Genomic DNA, 16,299 nt, shown 5'->3' with positions numbered 1-16,299 from the left:
TGACATTGCATGGATTGGTGTCACATCGCGGGTGGGTGTCCCATGGCACAGCCATGTGTCCCCTGGGTGTCCCTGAATGTCATCCCATCCCATCCCATGGATCCCATCCCATCCCATCCCATCCCATCCCATCCCATCCCATAGATCCCATCCCATGGATCCCATCCCATCCCATCCCATCCCATGGATCCCATCCCATCCCATGGATCCCATCCCATCCCATAGATCCCATCCCATGGATCCCATCCCTTTCCATCCCATCCCATCCCATGGATCCCATCCCATCCCATCCCATCCCATCCCATGGATCCCATCCCATCCCATGGATCCCATCCCATCCCATCCCATGGATCCCATCCCATGGATCCCATCCCATCCCATGGATCCCATCCCATCCCATCCCATGGATCCCATCCCATGGATCCCATCCCATCCCATGGATCCCATCCCATGGATCCCATCCCTTTCCATCCCATCCCATCCCATAGATCCCATCGCATAGATCCCATCCCATCCCACCCCATAGGTGCCCGGGTCACATGGGATGTCCCTGGCGCACCAAGCGACCCCACAGGACAGGGATTTGGGGACATTTAATGACCTCGTGGGTCCCAAAGCAGTGAAGCGTGCCGCAGCGGGGTCCCCGCCCGGGGGGTCCCCAGCGCCAGCCCCCCAATCCCCTCCCCCAGGCTGGGGTGCCGGGGGGGGTGGGATGAGACAGAGCCCATTCCCCCGGAGCTGCACCTTGGCGGGGGGACAGAAATGGCCTTGGGGACACCCCTGGCCCTCCCGGGGGCTCAAGCAGCGGCGATGGCGGCGAAGCGTCGTGGGGGGAGCGGTGCCGTGCCACCAGTAGCACCAAGAGGGGGGACGGGGGGTGAGCCCATCCTGCTCCCCAGGGTGGCACGGCGGGGGTGACCTGGGTGACGCCCCCGCCCCTGTCACGGCTCTGGGGGGGCGCGGCGGGGGGCGGTGACGATGCGGTAAGGGGGGTGGCCGCTGCCACGCTTGCCACGGGGCACCCCGGGGGTCGCCGTGCCGGGGGCACCGCTGCCCGAGCCGGGCTCTGGCTCTGCGGGAAGAGAGGAGAAGAGGGGTGTCAGGGCGGTGGGATGTCACCCCCCCGGCTCCAAAAACCCCCAGATCAGCGCTGGGGGCTGTGCTGTGGGTGTTCTGCCCCGCAGAAATGGGGGTCGTTGCCCCACTGTGGCTCTGGGTGTCCCCAACCCCTGGGGACACCCACCCGAGGGCCCCCCAGCTGGCACCCCTGCCTGGCACCCCCAGCTGGAGCCCTGTGGAAAAGCACAGCTGGAATGGGGAGCGGGGAGGGGGCGTGAGGGTGGGGGGCACCCTGGCCCGGGGGGCTGGCACCGGGGGATCCCTTGGGACAGCGGGAGCTCTGGGAGCCGCTTCAGTCCGAGAGGGTCCCCGTGGTCTCCGGTGAGCCTGGGGGGCTCCGTGCGCCTCCCTTGGCTTGAGGGGGTCTCCATGGTCTCCCTTCTCCAAGGATTTCCTGGAGCCCTGGGGAGCTCCAGGGTTTCCCTTGGCCCAAGAGGGACTCTGTGGTTGCCTCTCAATCCAAGAGGGGCTCCATGGTCTCCCGTGGTTCCAGAGGGGCTCTGGAGCTTCCCTTGGCCTTGGGGGACCTCCATGGGTCCCCTTGATCCAAGAGGGGTCTCCATGGGCTCCTTTGGAGTGAGAGGGTCTCTCCATGGGCTCCCTGGAACCCTAATAGCTCCAGGGTTCCTCTTGGTCCAAGAGGGGTCTCCATGGGCTCCTTTGGAGTGAGAGGGTCTCTCCATGGTCTCTCTTAAACCTTGGCGAGCTCCAGAGTTTCCCTTGGCCCACAAAGGTCTCCATGGTCACCTCTCAATCAAGAGTATTTCCATTTCCAGTTTGCCTCTCTCAGTCCAAGAGGTTCTCCATGGTTGCATGGCTAAATCCAAGAAATCTCCATGGTCACCTCTCAAGCCAAGAGATCTCCGTGGTCACCTCTCAATCCAAGAGATCTCCATGGTTGCCTCTCTCAATCCAAGAGTATTTCCATGGTTGCCTCTCTCAATCCAGGAGGATCTCCATGGTCACCTCTCAGTCCAAGAGATCTCCATGGCTGCTCCTCTCAATCCAGGAGGATCTCCATGGTCACCTCTCAATCCAAGAGGATCTCCATGGTCACCTCTCAATCCAGGAGGATCTCCATGGCTGCCCCTCTCAATCCAAGAGATCTCCATGGCTGCCCCTCTCAATCCAAGCAGGTCTCTGAGCTCGCCTGTGGCCCCGGAGCTCTCCGGTGCCCCGTTCCGGTGGCTCCAGCCCCCCGTGCTCCACGCCCGCTCCCGGGGGTGCCGCGGCGCTCCAGGCTCATGCAGGGCGGGGCAGGGGGTGGTTACCTGGCCAGATGATGGCTTCCAGCAAGGTGACCCTTCTAGCCAGGACCTCCAGCCGGGCCTGCTGCTGCAGGAGGGTTTGGAAGCTACTGGCCTGGGGGAGAGGGAGAGAGCAGAGCAGAGCAGAGCAGAGAGCGTTGGCCCCACGGCGGGCATGGGGACACGGGGTGGGGACACGGCACGGCAGGGGTGGCACAGCATGGCGGGGGGCACGGCAGGGATGCAGTCCCAGCGGGATGGGGGTGCTGGGGCATGAGGAGGGGGTGCCAGGTCTCCTAGGAGGGTCTTTCCTGTCTCAGAAGGGTGCCGGGGGCTCCCCCATCCCTGCGGGTGCATAGTGACAAGGGGGGCCCCTTGTGCTGCCTTGATGTCCCTGGCAGTGCCCTGATGGGGACACTGATGTCCCTGACCTGGGGGTGCTTCCTCTGCCATCCCCCAGCACGCTGAGCCCCCCGATATTTGGGGGGACACATCCACAACCTGTCCAGAGGGACACTGATGTCCCCAGCTGGGGGTGCTCCCTCTGCCACCCCCAGCACACTGAGCTCTCCAAAACGTGGGGGGACACGTCCCAAACCTTTTCAGAGGGCCACCGGCTTGTCCCCAACACTGAGACTGTCACAGGTGTCCCTGCCCAAGGGGGGCAGTGCCTGGGGGGGCTCTGGGGTGCCCAGCTTGGGGAGAGGGTGGGGGGACCCTGGTGGCCCTTCCTTTGAGTGGTCCCCAGTGCTGGCCATGGTGCCACCATGTGGGTGATGACATCATGCATGGCTGATGTCATGATGGCCAAGGGCCACCGTGATGTCATGGGGGCCTGGTGACCTCCCGGCAGGGATGGGGGTCACCCCCTGGAGGGGGTGGACCTGCTGTCCCTGTCCCCCCATGGCATGAGGAGGGGCTGCCGAGGTGCCCTCCCTGCAGCTCCATGACATCAGTGAGCCAAGGGCCACCGTGACGTCACGGGGACCCGGTGACCCGCTGGCAGGGCTGGGGGTCACCCGGGGGGTCCCCGTCCCCCTACTCACCGTAGAGCCCAATCATTGTTTCCAAGATTAAAACCCTCTCCGCTAAAATCTTCAGCGCCTCGCGGAGCTGGTGCAAACCCTCCCCCTGGGGAAGAGAGGCACGGGCTCAGGGGGGGCTGCACCCCAAATGGCCCCAGGCCACCCCCGGGGGACCCCCCGAGGCACCACGGCACCAGGGGAAGGAGAGGGGGAACCCCCGAGGGGTCTGAGCCCACCCTGTGCCCCACCACCCAGTTCAGGTGACATTGGCCCTGGGTGACATTGGCCAGGGACCCCTAGAGCCACCTTTGGGGTGCTGGGGACACTCAGGACATCACTGGGGACCCAGGGACAAGCTGTGGGGCAGTGGGGACAAGTGGGGACCCTGAGGACATCATTGGGGTCCCAGAGATGCAGAGGACCCAGCACAGGGTCCCCTGTGCCACTCACCCAAGTGCCCCTCTCGCCCGGCTCGCCCCGGGGGCCCGGCTCGCCCTGAAACACAGAGAGGAGAGAGCCTGGCAGGGGGGGCACGGGGGGCTGCGGCCGGGGGGGGGCCCGACCCACCCACGTACCTGCGCCCCGTCCTGCCCGCGGCTGCCCGGGTGGCCCTGGGGACCCTGTGGGGGGACAGAGCCCATCAGCACCCGGGGGGCACGGCCACACCCCCACCAAGGGGGATGCTGGCAGAGCCCATGGCTGAGACCCCACACCGGACCCCCCAGCCCCCCATTACCGCACACCAACCCCCCCAACCCCTCCATGACCCCACACCGGACCCCCAACCCCCCATTACCGCACACCAACCCCCCCCCAACCCCTCCATGACCCCACACCAGACCCCCCAACCCCCCATTACCGCACACCAACCCCTCCATGACCCCACACCAGACCCCCCAACCCCCCCATTACCGCACACCAACCCCCCCCAACCCCTCCATGACCCCACACCGGACCCCCCAACCCCCCATTACCGCACATCAACCCCTCCATGACCCCCCACCGAACCCCCCAGCCCCCCATTACCGCACACCAACCCCTCCATGACCCCACACCAGACCCCCCAGCCCCCCATTACCGCACACCAACCCCCCCCACCCACAAGCCCCAAACCCACCCATGGTCTTGAACCCCCCAAGTCTCCCCACGGCCACACACCACATCCCCCCCCATCTCAGCCCCAAACCCAGTCCCAGCCCCCCCACATCTGCCCCCAGCCCTGAACCCCACTCCCTAAACCACCCCCATGGCCCCCAGCCCCATTCCGGGGGTGGCTTTGGGTGGGGGGCACAATCCTGGGGACACTGCCCACATCCACACCCCACGGCAGGGTCCCAGCTCCCTGTCCCCACAGAGGGACCCTGGGGACAGCAGCCTGGGGCCACCCAGCAGGACAGGGGTGTCTGGAGCAGAGGTGGCCCCCAAACCACTCCCCTGCCTTGCCACCCCACCCTGAACAGGGGACCCCAGCAGCTACCCGGGTGGCCCTGGGGACCCTACGGGGGACACAGAGGGTGTCAGAACCGCCGGGGGGCACGGCCAGCCCCGCAGCTGACACCCCCAGCTGGTGTCACAGTGCGGGGCTGGGGACACTCACCCTGTCCCCCTTCTCGCCGGGGGGCCCGGCAGCTCCGGGCGCTCCCGCTCTGCCCTGTGCCAGGACAAGGTGGGGACATCAGCCCTGGGGGGACACGGGGGCTCAGCCCTCCCCGTGCCCCCCAGCCCAGCACTTACATCGGCTCCTGGGGGCCCGGGGGGACCAATGGGACCTGGGGGGCCGGGGGGACCTGCAAGGACAGGGGACACAGCTCAGCCCCGCTATTGGGGCACCCGAAGGCATCGGGGGGTGACAGAGGAGGGGGGACACCCTCACCCATTGGCCCCACAGGTCCGGGTGGTCCCATGGGACCCATGCTCCTGGTGGCTTCGGTGAAGGTGTTGGAGAGGACGGGGTCCCCTGGGGGGAGAATGGAGAGGGTGTTTGGGGCAGGACACGGGGGGACCACATTCACCTCCCCTGCTCTCCCCCGTGTCTCGTCCCTGTCACCCCAATGATGGCAGGAGGTCCCCAGCTCTTCCCAGCACCCCACACCTCATTGCTGGGACCCCAATGTTGGCAGGGGGTGCCCTGCAGTGCCCGGTGCCCCCTACCTCATGCCTGGAATCCTGGTGGTGTCAGGGGTCCCCGGCTGTGCTCAGTGCCCCACACTTCATCTCTGAACCCCAATGATGGCAGGGGGGACCCCGGTACTGCCCAGTGCCCCACATCTCATCCTGGGACCCCAATGATGGCAGGGGGGACCCCGGTACTGCCCAGTGCCCCACATCTCATCCTGGGACCCCAATGATGGCAGGGGGGGCCCGGTACTGCCCAGTGCCCCACATCTCATCCTGGGACCCCAATGATGGCAGGGGGGACCCCGGTACTGCCCAGTGCCCCACATCTCATCCTGGGACCCCAATGATGGCAGGGGGGACCCCGGTACTGCCCAGTGCCCCACATCTCATCCTGGGACCCCAATGATGGCAGGGGGGACCCCGGTACTGCCCAGTGCCCCACATCTCATCCTGGGACCCCAATGATGGCAGGGGGGACCCCGGTACTGCCCAGTGCCCCACCTCTCATCCTGGGACCCCAGTGACAACCAGGAGCTCCCCACAGCACGCCCAGCCCAGGGGAGGCTCAGACCCCCCCAGCCCAGCCCCCAACCCAGTCCCGTTCTTGGGGTCACACTGGCAGGGGACCCCAGCCCAGCCCCCCCTTACTGGGCTCGGCCAGTCGGGGAATCGCTGGCCCCACAGGGGCAGGGGGGCCCGGGGGGCCGGGGGGCCCGGGGGAGCCCTTCTCTCCGGGGAGCCCCCTGGCTCCATCCCGGCCGGGTGGTCCTGGGGGGCCGGGGGGACCTGCAGGGTGGAAGAGGAGGGTGAAGGTTGGGGCTGTGCAACGCTGGAGCCCTTCCGAGCCCCCAGACTGCTGCATGGACCCCCCCCAAATCTGCTCACCAGAAAAGGGGGGGCTCGTCTGGGCCAGGCACCAGGCTGGGGTCCCCCCACAGTGTCCCCCCTTACCTGGTGGCCCCACTGGACCCTTCAGTCCAGGAATTCCCGAGGGTCCCCGTCCTCCCGCGTCGCCCTTGGGGCCGGGGGGTCCCCTCCAGCCGGGTCTCCCTGTGGCACAGCAGCACCCTGAGGGGGGACTCCGGGGACAGCCACTCAGGGGTGGCCCCCACCACCTCCCCAGAGCTGGCCTGTCCCCGCGGGTGGCTCAGTGTCACAAATGGGGACAGCTGGGTGGCTTTTCCCCCATAGTGAGGGGTCCTGCCCCCCCAAATATTGACAACGCCCAGGTGCGTTCCCCACCCTTGCCGGTGCTGCCAGCTGTCACTGTCACTGTCACCCTGCCTTACCGTCATCCCCGGGGCTCCCGCGGGCGGCTGGGGACCCCCAGAGCTGCCCGGCCTCGGGCCCCCTGCCCGGGCTGCTGCCTTTGGGTGCTGCTGGCATGGGGGGCTCGGCCACCGCCAGCCGGGCCACCTGCCAAACACACGGGGTGGGGGGGGGTGTCAGGAGGGGGCACAAGGTGACCCCCCCAGGGCTCTTGTGCCCCTCGGGGGTGCAGGAGGAGGTTGCCAGACCCCAAAATGGGACTTGCCTGTGCCTCGAGGGTGGCGAGCCTGGCTGTCAGCTCCCCGACATGGCTGCAGTTCAGGCACCCTGTGGGGGGAAATTGGGGGGCACAGGCGGTGGGGTGGGGGGCAGCCGGCCCTCTGTGCCCACCCCAGCGGGGTTGGGGGGGGACCCACCTGAGAAGGCCGTGGGGTGCAGGGGGGGCCGGCGGGGGGCAGAGCTGGGGTGCCCGGGGTCCCGCAGGGTGAGGGGGGTGTGAGCCTCTGCCGAAGAAAGGGGGGTCAGCAAGGGGGTACCCCCCTGTGGGTCACGGCCTCCTGTGGGAGACCTTCCTGTTGTACTTCTCTCCAACACGCTGTGGGGTGCAGGGCCCCATCCTGGCTCTGGGTGAGCCTCAGACCCCAAATCCCACCCATAACCCTGAGTCAGGATGCCCCAAACCCACCCATGGTCTTGAACCAGACCCCCAAAGCCCTCCATGACCACACACCAGGTGCCCCCAGCCCGCAACCCCCAAACCCACCCATGGTCCTTAACCAGACCCCCCAAATCTCCTCATGATCACCTCCCCAATCTCAGCCCCAAACCCAGCCCCCTCAGCCCTGAGCCCCATCTCCCCAGACACCCCCAGGGCTCCCAGCCCCATTGCGGGGGTGGCTTTGGAGGGAGCGCACAATGCTGGGGACACTGCCCACATCCACCCCCCACGGGTGGGGTCCCAGTCCCCTGTCCCCACCGAGAATCCTGGGGACAGCGGCTTGGGGCCACCCAGCACGGCAGGAAAGGGGTGTCTGGAGCAGAGGTGGCCCCCCGAGCCCCCCCACGCTGTCACCCCCCCCCCGGTACGGCCACCGCCGTGCTGCAGGGGACAGCCATAAGTGGGGCCAGATGTGGGGCAGGCGGCCAAGCACGCAGGGAGGAGGAGGAGGAGAAAGAGGAGGAGGATGAGGAGGAAGAACCCCCCACCTCCCCCAGCTCTGCTCCAACCCAGCTGCCTCCAGACCCCCCGTGTCACCCGCTGCCCTGCAGACCCTCAGTGCCACCCCAGGGTGTCCCCACCCATGGGTGCCACCCGCGACCATCACAGCCCCGGATCCCATGGAGCCGAGGCCGGGCTGGGACCTGCAGTGGGGTCCTGGGGGAGAGGGAGGAGGAGGAGGAGGAGGAGGATGTGGTGACAATGGGGACAAAGACCCCCCTGTCAGAGCTGGCAGCGCCCGTCCCCCCACACACGGCACAGCCTCGCACCCATTCATTCACTGCCCACCCACCCCCGGCCACTTGTGGCTGGGGGGCTGCACCCCCCCGTGGGCACTGCCATGCTGAGGAATGTCCATCTGTCCATCCACCCACACCCCATCCATCAGCTCTTTCAGTTCCCCACCCCAGGCACATCCCGTTGCCCACCCACTCCTGTCGCCCTGACTGACCACCCACCACCCCGGCCAGGGATCTCTCTCCATCCATCCAGGCACAAGGACCCTCACTCACCCACCCAAGAAGTTCTGTCCAGCCACCTGTCCACTCATCCGTCCATCCATGGGCACAGGCAGCCATTCATACATAGGGACATCCACACATTTGCCCACCCATGGGAGAATCCTTCCGTCCATCACCCATCCATCCATCATCCATCCATACATCGATCCATCATCCATCCATCCATCCATCACACATCCATCCATCCATCATCCATCCATCATCCATCCATCCATCCATCCATCCATCCATCCATCCATCCATCATCCACCAGCCATCCATCCATCCATCATCCATCCATCCATCCATCCATCATCCATCCATCCATCACACATCCATCCATCCATCACACATCCATCCATCCATCCATCATCCATCCATCGATCGATCCATCATCCATCCATCCATCCATCACACATCCATCATCCATCCATCACACATCCATCCATCCATCCATCATCCATCCATCCATCCATCCATCCATCCATCTCTCCATCATCCATCCATCCACCCGTCCATCAGCCATCCATACATCGATCCATCATCCATCCATCCATCCATCCATCACACATCCATCCATCCATCCATCCATCCATCATCCATCCATCCATCCATCCATCCATCCATCATCCACCAGCTATCCATTCATCCATCATCCATCCATCCATCCATCCATCCATCACACATCCATCCATCCATCCATCATCCATCCATACATCGATCCATCATCCATCCATCCATCCATCACACATCCATCATCCATCCATCACACATCCATCCATCCATCATCCATCCATCCATCCATCCATCCATCCATCCATCCCTCCATCATCCATCTATCCACCCGTCCATCAGCCATCCATCCATCATGCATCCATCCATCCATCCATCCATCCACCCATCCATTCATCATCCATCCATCCATCCATCCATCCACCCATCCATCCATTATTCATCCATCCATCCATCCATCCATCCATCCATCCACCCATCCATCCATCCCTCCATCCATCGATCCATCATCCATCCATCCATCACACATCCATCCATCCATCGATCCATCACACATCCATCCATCCATCATCCATCCATCCATCACACATCCATCCATCCATCATCCATCCATCATCCATCCATCATCCATCCATCCATCCATCCATCATCCATCATCCATCCATCACACATCCATCCATCCATCATCCATCCATCCATCCATCCATCCATCCATCATCCATCCATCATCCATCCATCCCACCTACCCACAGGTCCTTCTCCTCCCCCACCCCCACCAGTGCCACCGAAGCAGTGTCCCACAGCCCCTGGGTGCCACCTCCCCGCCCTGCCCAGGCCCCCATCCACGCTGGCTCCCACCTTCCTCGCAGTTGACGCCGGCGTGTCCGGGGCAGCAGCGCCATTCCAGCGCCGTCAGTGTCCTGTAGGTCACCCTGTAGAGGGGCCGCACCACGGCGCGGTAGCTGCGGCACAGAGGGGCAGCGCTCACACCCATCCTGGGGACATCTCCGCTGTCCCTGCTCCCAGGGGACCCTGGTGGTCCCGCTCACCTGCCCCCGCTGCAGGCCAGGGGCCAGCGGCAGCCCTGGAAGACCCTTTGGAGGAAGGTCCCGTTCTGGACGTGGCACGACACTGTGCGTGTCACCGTGTAGGAGCACCAGTTGCTGGAAGGGAAACCACCAATGTCACCAGCCCTTCCGCAGGGACACCATGGGGGTGCTGCCACCCTGGGAGATGCCCATCCCCGGCTTTTGGGGTGCCCATGGGGAGCCCTGCTCTGGCACGTGGGGCCGCACATTCCTGCCGCATTCCTGGCAGCGCGGGTGCCGGCCGGCCTGCAGCGGGCCCTGAGCTCCCCCGCGCCCCCAGCCCACCCCACACAAAGGCTCCTTTCTTCTGCCCCACATGCCAGGCTCTGCCCACCCCCTCTCCGGGCACCCCAGCCTCAGTTTCCCCCTGCAGAGGGGGACACACCGGTGCCATGATGCCGAGTGTCCCTGTCCCCGCGGTGGGAAGGACTCACCGTACCCTCGGCAGCTCCAAACTCAAAGGCTGCACAATTTGGGTCAAAAAATGAGCTTTTCAGGACCGCTGCAGTGCTGCAGGGAGGGAGGCGGTGGCAGCAGGGACAAGCGGGCGCCGCGGGGGGACAATTGTCTGGGAGGTGCCGGAGGCGGGGGGGACAGCGGGGTGGCACAGGGCTTTCCGGCTGGGCAGCGTCCCAGGCAGGCACCGTGCCAGGGCTATGGAAGCACAGAGCCCGCTGGAGCTGTCACCACGCTCCCGCTGCCACCCTGCCATGCCAAGCGGGTCCCGGGTGGCATTGTCCCCCTTGGAAGGGCACCCAGCTGCTGGGCGGTGCCAGCTCCAGCTGTGGAAATGCCTGTTGGGATGGGATGGGATGGGATGGGATGGGATGGGATGGGATGGGATGGGGATAGGTCCCGGCTCGTTTCCCAAGGGGAATGCCCTCCCAGGAGCGGGGCAGGAGCTGGCAGGCTTTGGCATGTGAGCGCCCGCGTGGCCTGGCGTGACCTCGGCCCACCTGGCACCGCACTGGCACCGAGGGGGTCCGGGCTCTGCTGCCAGGGCTTGTGCCCACCCGAAGCAAAGCCCACACCAGGTTTAGCTCCGAATCCCACTCCCATTCCCAAAATCAGCCGCTTGGCTTTGTGCCCTCGGCTTGGCACATGGGATCCCAGCGGTGCACCAGGGAGGGATGGGGTGGGGGCTCGTGGGTGCTGGGTGCTGGCCTGGGGGGCCCGGGGGGACACGGCAGAGTTGTGCCAGGGCGCCGGGGGCTTCCTGGGCTTGGCCGGGAGGGGAAGGGGAAATGAGGCGGCTTCTGCCCGTCGCCTCACCGAGCCGAGCGGAACCGGGAGGTCCCGGCAATCCGGTGCCGGAGACACGGCCAGAGCCAAGGGTTTCCTGTAAACAACCCCCCCTCCGCCGGCGCCCCCCGGCGCTGCGGTGGGACAGGGACCACAGCCCCCCACAGCACCCACAGACCCCCGGACTGGGCCACCCCCAAGGGACGGGCAGGACCCTGGGGCTGGGGACATTCACATTTCACTGACTCCAGCACTCCCAGTAGCCCCAGCATGAGAAGGCAGCCCCAGCACACCCAGTATGCCCAGGGAACCCCACCATGCCCAGCATTCCCAGTAGTGCCAGCATGCCAAGGCAGCGCCGGTATCCCAATATGCCCAGACAAACCCAGTAACCTCAGCATGTCCCTGTATGCCCAGGCAGCCCCAGTAGTGCCAGTATGCCCAGCAGCCCCAAGAGTCCATCCCAGTACTCTCAGGAGTGCCAGCAGCCCCAGTAGTGCCAGTATGCCCAGGCAGCCCCAGGATCCCAGATTGCCCAGGCAGCCCCAGCAGCCCCAGCACCTCCCAGCACCCTGCTGAGCCTGGCAGCTCTGATACCCCCAGTAAGTCCTGTTGGCCCCAGCCCCAGAAAGTCCAGCTAGCCCCAGTACCCCCCAGTGCCCCCAGCCTCCTCCACCCAGCAGCCCCAGCATCACGGCCCACACAGCCCCTCCTGGAGTGCCCAGCTGCCGGTGCCCCCTGATCCGTGGTGCCCCCACACCTGGTACAGAGCCTCCCAGTACCCACAGAACCCCGATGCCCCCATGGCTGATACTTTGGACCCCTGGTAGCCTCAGATCCCCGGAGTCTCCCAGGTGCCCACATCCCTAAGCCCCTGGTGTCCCCCGTGCCCGGAGCTCCCGGGTCCCTGACGCCCCTGATGCCAAGCACTCGGTACCCAGTACCCGCGGCTACCGGTGCCTGGTGCCCCCCGGTACCTGCAGCCCATGGTAGCTCCCGGTACCCGGTACCCACAGTCCCCGGTACCCCGCAGCAGGCGATGCTGCCCCGGTGCCCGGTGCCGAAATCCCCGTGTCCCCGGTGCCGGTACCTGCGGGCGGCGGGCGGCAGCAGGGCCGGGCTCCAGGCGGCGGCGGGCAGCGGCAGCAGCAGGCAGAGGGACAGGCAGAGCCCCAGGGCTGCGGGCAGGGCTGCGGGCAGGGCCGGGCGGCGGCGGCACCCCCGGCCCTCGGCCATGCCGCTCGGCGGGGCTCGGCGCTGCCCGGCCACCGGCACCGGCACCGGCACCGAGCGGGCGGCGGGGGAGGGGAGGAGGAAGGAGGAGGGATGGAGGAGGAGAAGGAGGAGGAGGGATGGAGGAGGGACCCCCCGCCTGCCCCCCCGCCTGCTCCCCCGCCTTCCGCCCCGCCGGCGCAGGGGTCCCGCTGGCGGGGCGGACACGGGGTCCGGGGGGCAATTTGGGAGCTTGGGGGGACAAACCGGCCCGGGGGGGGCAGGAAGGGGGGGGCAGGGGAAGGTGGGAGCCGGGGAAGGCTCAGCGTGGGGAGGGGGCGCGATGCGGGGCTGGGCCCGGCTGCGGGACACCGGTCCCGTGGGAGCGGCTGGGGACACACGCGTGTGCGGGAGCCTGCGTGTGCATCCCAGTGCGTGCGCGTGGATTTACACACGCGTGTGCGCACAAAATTCGCATTTGTCCGTTGCTTAACACACTTTTACACACACCGAATCCACGCGTGTGCGTGCCTCTGGATTCACACACGCGTGTGCGCACCCAGGTGTGTTTGTGCCTGCGTGTGTGTGCACGGCCCGGGCGTGTGCTCACCCACCACCCACCCTCCTGTCTGTCTGTCTGCCTGCCTCTTTGTCCGTCCGTCTGTCTGTCTGTCTGTCTCCTGCTGTTCTTCCAGCTGCCTCTGCCATGTGTGTGTGCGTGTGTGTGGTCCCCGTGTCGGGGCGTGCAAGGAGACCGCGCGCGTGTGCATGGGTGTGCACGGGTGGTCCCCGCCGGGGGGCCCTGCAGACTGTCTGTCTGTCTGTCTGGGGACACATCCCTGCAGTGGCAACACCCCGGGACCCCCCACCTCGTCCTCTGTGGGCTGTGGGTGGGGGTCTCCCAGCGCATCCCCCACCCTGCCCCAGTCACCCACGGTGGGCACACACAGGAGGACCCAGCGCTGGAGCACTGTCCCCAGGGACCCCCACCCATGGGTGCCCCTTGGGTCCCCCCCACCCCTGCAGCCCTCCCGGGTGTCCTTGAGGCGGGGCCCCGGTGCTGTTTACCCTCGTGGGTGCCGCGGGAGCCGAAGGTCACCCACGCTCCTGCTCAGACTAAACACGGCTGCGGCAGCGCCCGGGGCCCGGGGGGCCCTGGGTGGGGACAGGAGGTTTGCACCGGGTGAGGCACGTGCGTGTCCCCACACGGATGTAGGGCCCAGCCTCGGCTGCACAGGGTCTTGTCCCCAAGGCCCTAAATGACAGCCACCCGGCCCTGGGTTCACCCCCTGTCTGATGGCTTGAGCCTCTTCAGGGCTCCTTGCGGGGACTTCAGGTCCCTGTGCCACGGCCCTGTCCCACCTCTGTGTTCCCATCACAGCTTCGTGTCCCCTTATCAAGTCCCAGCTCCGTGTTCCTGCTCTGGCTCCAGGTCCCCATGGCATGGCCCTGCCCTGGATTTGTCCCCATGTCCCCGCCATGTCCCCATGGCATGAGCCAGCTCTGTCCCCACGCTATGTCCCCGCCCCAGTCGCGGTCCGGTCTCCGTGTCCCCATCCCATCTCCATGTCCCCATGCCGTGTCCCTGCCCCGTGCCAGCCCAGCACGAGACCCGAGCACAGCCTCACTGCCCCGGTGGCAGCGGGTGGCCCCTGCCTGTGCGGGCTGGCAGGGAGCGAGTCCCCCACCGTGGGGACAGGAAGGGGGACGGGTGGGTGTCCCCATGCCCGACCTCGCTCCGCCGGGACCCCCCACGTGCCCGAAGCCACCAGGTGGCACTGCAAGGCCACCGCGGCCATCCCTGCCCGGCCCCCAATCGAACCTAACCCAACCCAAACCCGGTCCCCAAATCTGTCCCTCCATGGGCACAGCCCCAGTATCAACTCTGTCCCAAATCTGTCCCTTCCTAGGCACAGCCATAGTGACAACTCCCCCATTCCCAGATCTGTCCCCAAATCTGACCCTCCATGGGCACAACCAGAGTGACAACTCTCCTGTCCCCAGATCTGTTCCCAAATGTCTTTCCATGGGTACAACCCCAGTATCAACCCCCCTGTCCCCAAATCTGTCCTGCCACGGGCACAGCCATGAAAACTCCCCTGCCTCCCGAGCTCCCATCCCCAGATCTGTCCTCAGACCTGGCCCTTGGCAGGCAGAGCCACAAGCCCTTGGGCTGAAGGTGACAGATATTGGGGTGCCTTTGTGGCTCAGGGCCTCCTGACACCTTATGTGCCTCAGTTTCCCCACAAGGCTGTGGGAAACACCTGTCCTAAGGGAGGACAAAGTGTCCCCTAAAGCAGGGTGGTACTCCTGGGGGACAACCCCCCAGGGGGACATCCAGTGTGTGTCCCAAGTGGGGGTGCCTGGCTCCAGTGCAGATGCTCAGTCCCCAGTGTGTGTCCCTGGTCCCCCACGCGTCTCCCCGCTGTGGCTGTCCCTGATCCTGGTGTGTCCCCACTGTGGGTGCCCACACCCAGAACAGGTCCCCGGTGCAGATACCTCGTCCCCTACGTGTCCCAAGGGTGTCCCCACAGTGCCCAGCGTGTGTCCCCGGTGTGAGTGCCCGGCCCCGATCCCCGTACGGATTCTCGGTGCAGACACCCCAACCCCCGTGCGTGTCCCCAGTGCAGACGCCCGGTCCCAGTGCGTGTCCCCGGTGCGTGTCCCGGCTTCCCCGACCGTGACCCCGGTCCCGATGCGCGCCTCCGCTCCCGATTCCCGGTTCCTCGTGCGTATTCCCGATCCCGGTGCCCGGTTTCCCGTGCGTACTCCTGATCCCGGTGCTGATGCCCGCTCCCCCGTGCGTGCCCCCGCTCCCCGGCGCGCGTTCCCGGCGCGCGTTCCCGGCTCGGGTGCCCGCGGCCGTGCGCGCCGCCGGTGCCGGTGTCGGTGGCTGCCTGGCGCCGGCTGAGCGCTGCCGCCGCCCGGCCCCGCGCCCGCCGCCGCTGCTCCCGGTGCGGCTGCGGGTCCCGGTGCGGCCGCGGCCGCCGGAGGTAACGGGCGGGGGCCGCGGCTGGGGCGGCGGCGGCCATGGCGGGCGGGGGGGCGGCTCGGGGGGCGGCGGGACCGGGCACCGGCGGGCTGGGGCATGCCGTGCATCGCTGGGAACCGGGCACCGGGGTGGGGGGACGAGGCACCGGGGGGGCCGGGGCTGCCGTGCCTCGGGGGGACCGTGCGCCGGAGGGATGGGGGCTGCTGTGCATCGGGGGGGACCGTGCGCCGGGGGGGCACACAACAGGCACCGAGCGGGGAGAGCCTGCCTTGCTCGGGGATACCGTGCGCCGGGGGGGCCGTGCACCGGCGGCCTGGGGGCTGCCGTGCATCGCGGGGAACCGACCACCGGAGGGGGACCCTGCACCGGGGGGCTGCCGTGCGGCGGGGCGGGGGGGCCACGGAGCACGGGGGGCCAGGCCTGGTCTTGCAACCCCCCCTCCACGAAGGGCAGCCAGGCCCCGGTTTGGGGGGGCTGTTGGTCCCCGGGATCGTTGGCGCCGTCCCGGGGGGGCTCAGGGCTGGGGTGAGGGTCTCCCCCTCCGCCGTGCTCGGGGTCACGGCGGGCACGGGGCAGGGCTCACACGCGTGTGGGGTGCGCGGTGCGTGTGTGCACAGCCGAGCGGAGCGGGTGGCCGTGCGTGTGTCCGCGGGGGGGTTGTTGTGCTGCCGTGGCTCCCCGTGTCCGTCCGCGCGCCTCTGTCGGTCCCGCTGTCTGTCCGTGTCACCGGCTGTGCGTGTGTCAGCGCGTGTGCC

At 66.9% G+C, this 16,299-nt stretch overlaps 1 protein-coding gene across 1 annotated transcript; it reads right to left on the bottom strand.

Moving 5' to 3' along the window:
* Nucleotides 1-706: 706 nt before the first annotated feature.
* EMID1 (EMI domain containing 1) lies at nt 707-12,790 on the bottom strand. The gene is made up of 15 exons (XM_068209156.1): nt 12,431-12,790; nt 10,060-10,173; nt 9,869-9,972; nt 7,195-7,281; nt 7,044-7,105; nt 6,799-6,925; nt 6,461-6,559; nt 6,158-6,295; nt 5,265-5,348; nt 5,126-5,178; nt 4,989-5,042; nt 3,967-4,011; nt 3,842-3,886; nt 2,391-2,481; nt 707-1,072 (listed from the first exon to the last, which is right to left on the bottom strand). The coding sequence occupies exons 1-15, from the start codon at nt 12,574-12,576 to the stop codon at nt 942-944; spliced, it is 1,380 nt and encodes a 459-aa protein (XP_068065257.1). The 5' UTR covers nt 12,577-12,790; the 3' UTR covers nt 707-941.
* Nucleotides 12,791-16,299: the final 3,509 nt, after the last annotated feature.

The sequence above is a fragment of the Anomalospiza imberbis genome, chromosome 18 (assembly GCF_031753505.1).
Source record: "Anomalospiza imberbis isolate Cuckoo-Finch-1a 21T00152 chromosome 18, ASM3175350v1, whole genome shotgun sequence".
Lineage (NCBI taxonomy): Eukaryota > Metazoa > Chordata > Aves > Passeriformes > Viduidae > Anomalospiza > Anomalospiza imberbis.
Note: the sequence above shows the minus strand (reverse complement) of the source record. Positions and strands in the feature narration are given on the sequence as shown.

Coding starts and splice junctions, on each gene's coding strand:
- EMID1 (XM_068209156.1), bottom strand. CDS start 12,576: ATGGCCGAGGGCCGGGGGTGCCGCCGCCGCCCGGCCCTGCCCGCAGCC. Junction 5,349..6,157: donor TCCCCGACTGGCCGAGCCCA/GTAAGGGGGGGC, acceptor TTCTCCCCCCAG/GGGACCCCGTCCTCTCCAAC. Junction 3,887..3,966: donor GCGGGCAGGACGGGGCGCAG/GTACGTGGGTGG, acceptor TCTGTGTTTCAG/GGCGAGCCGGGCCCCCGGGG.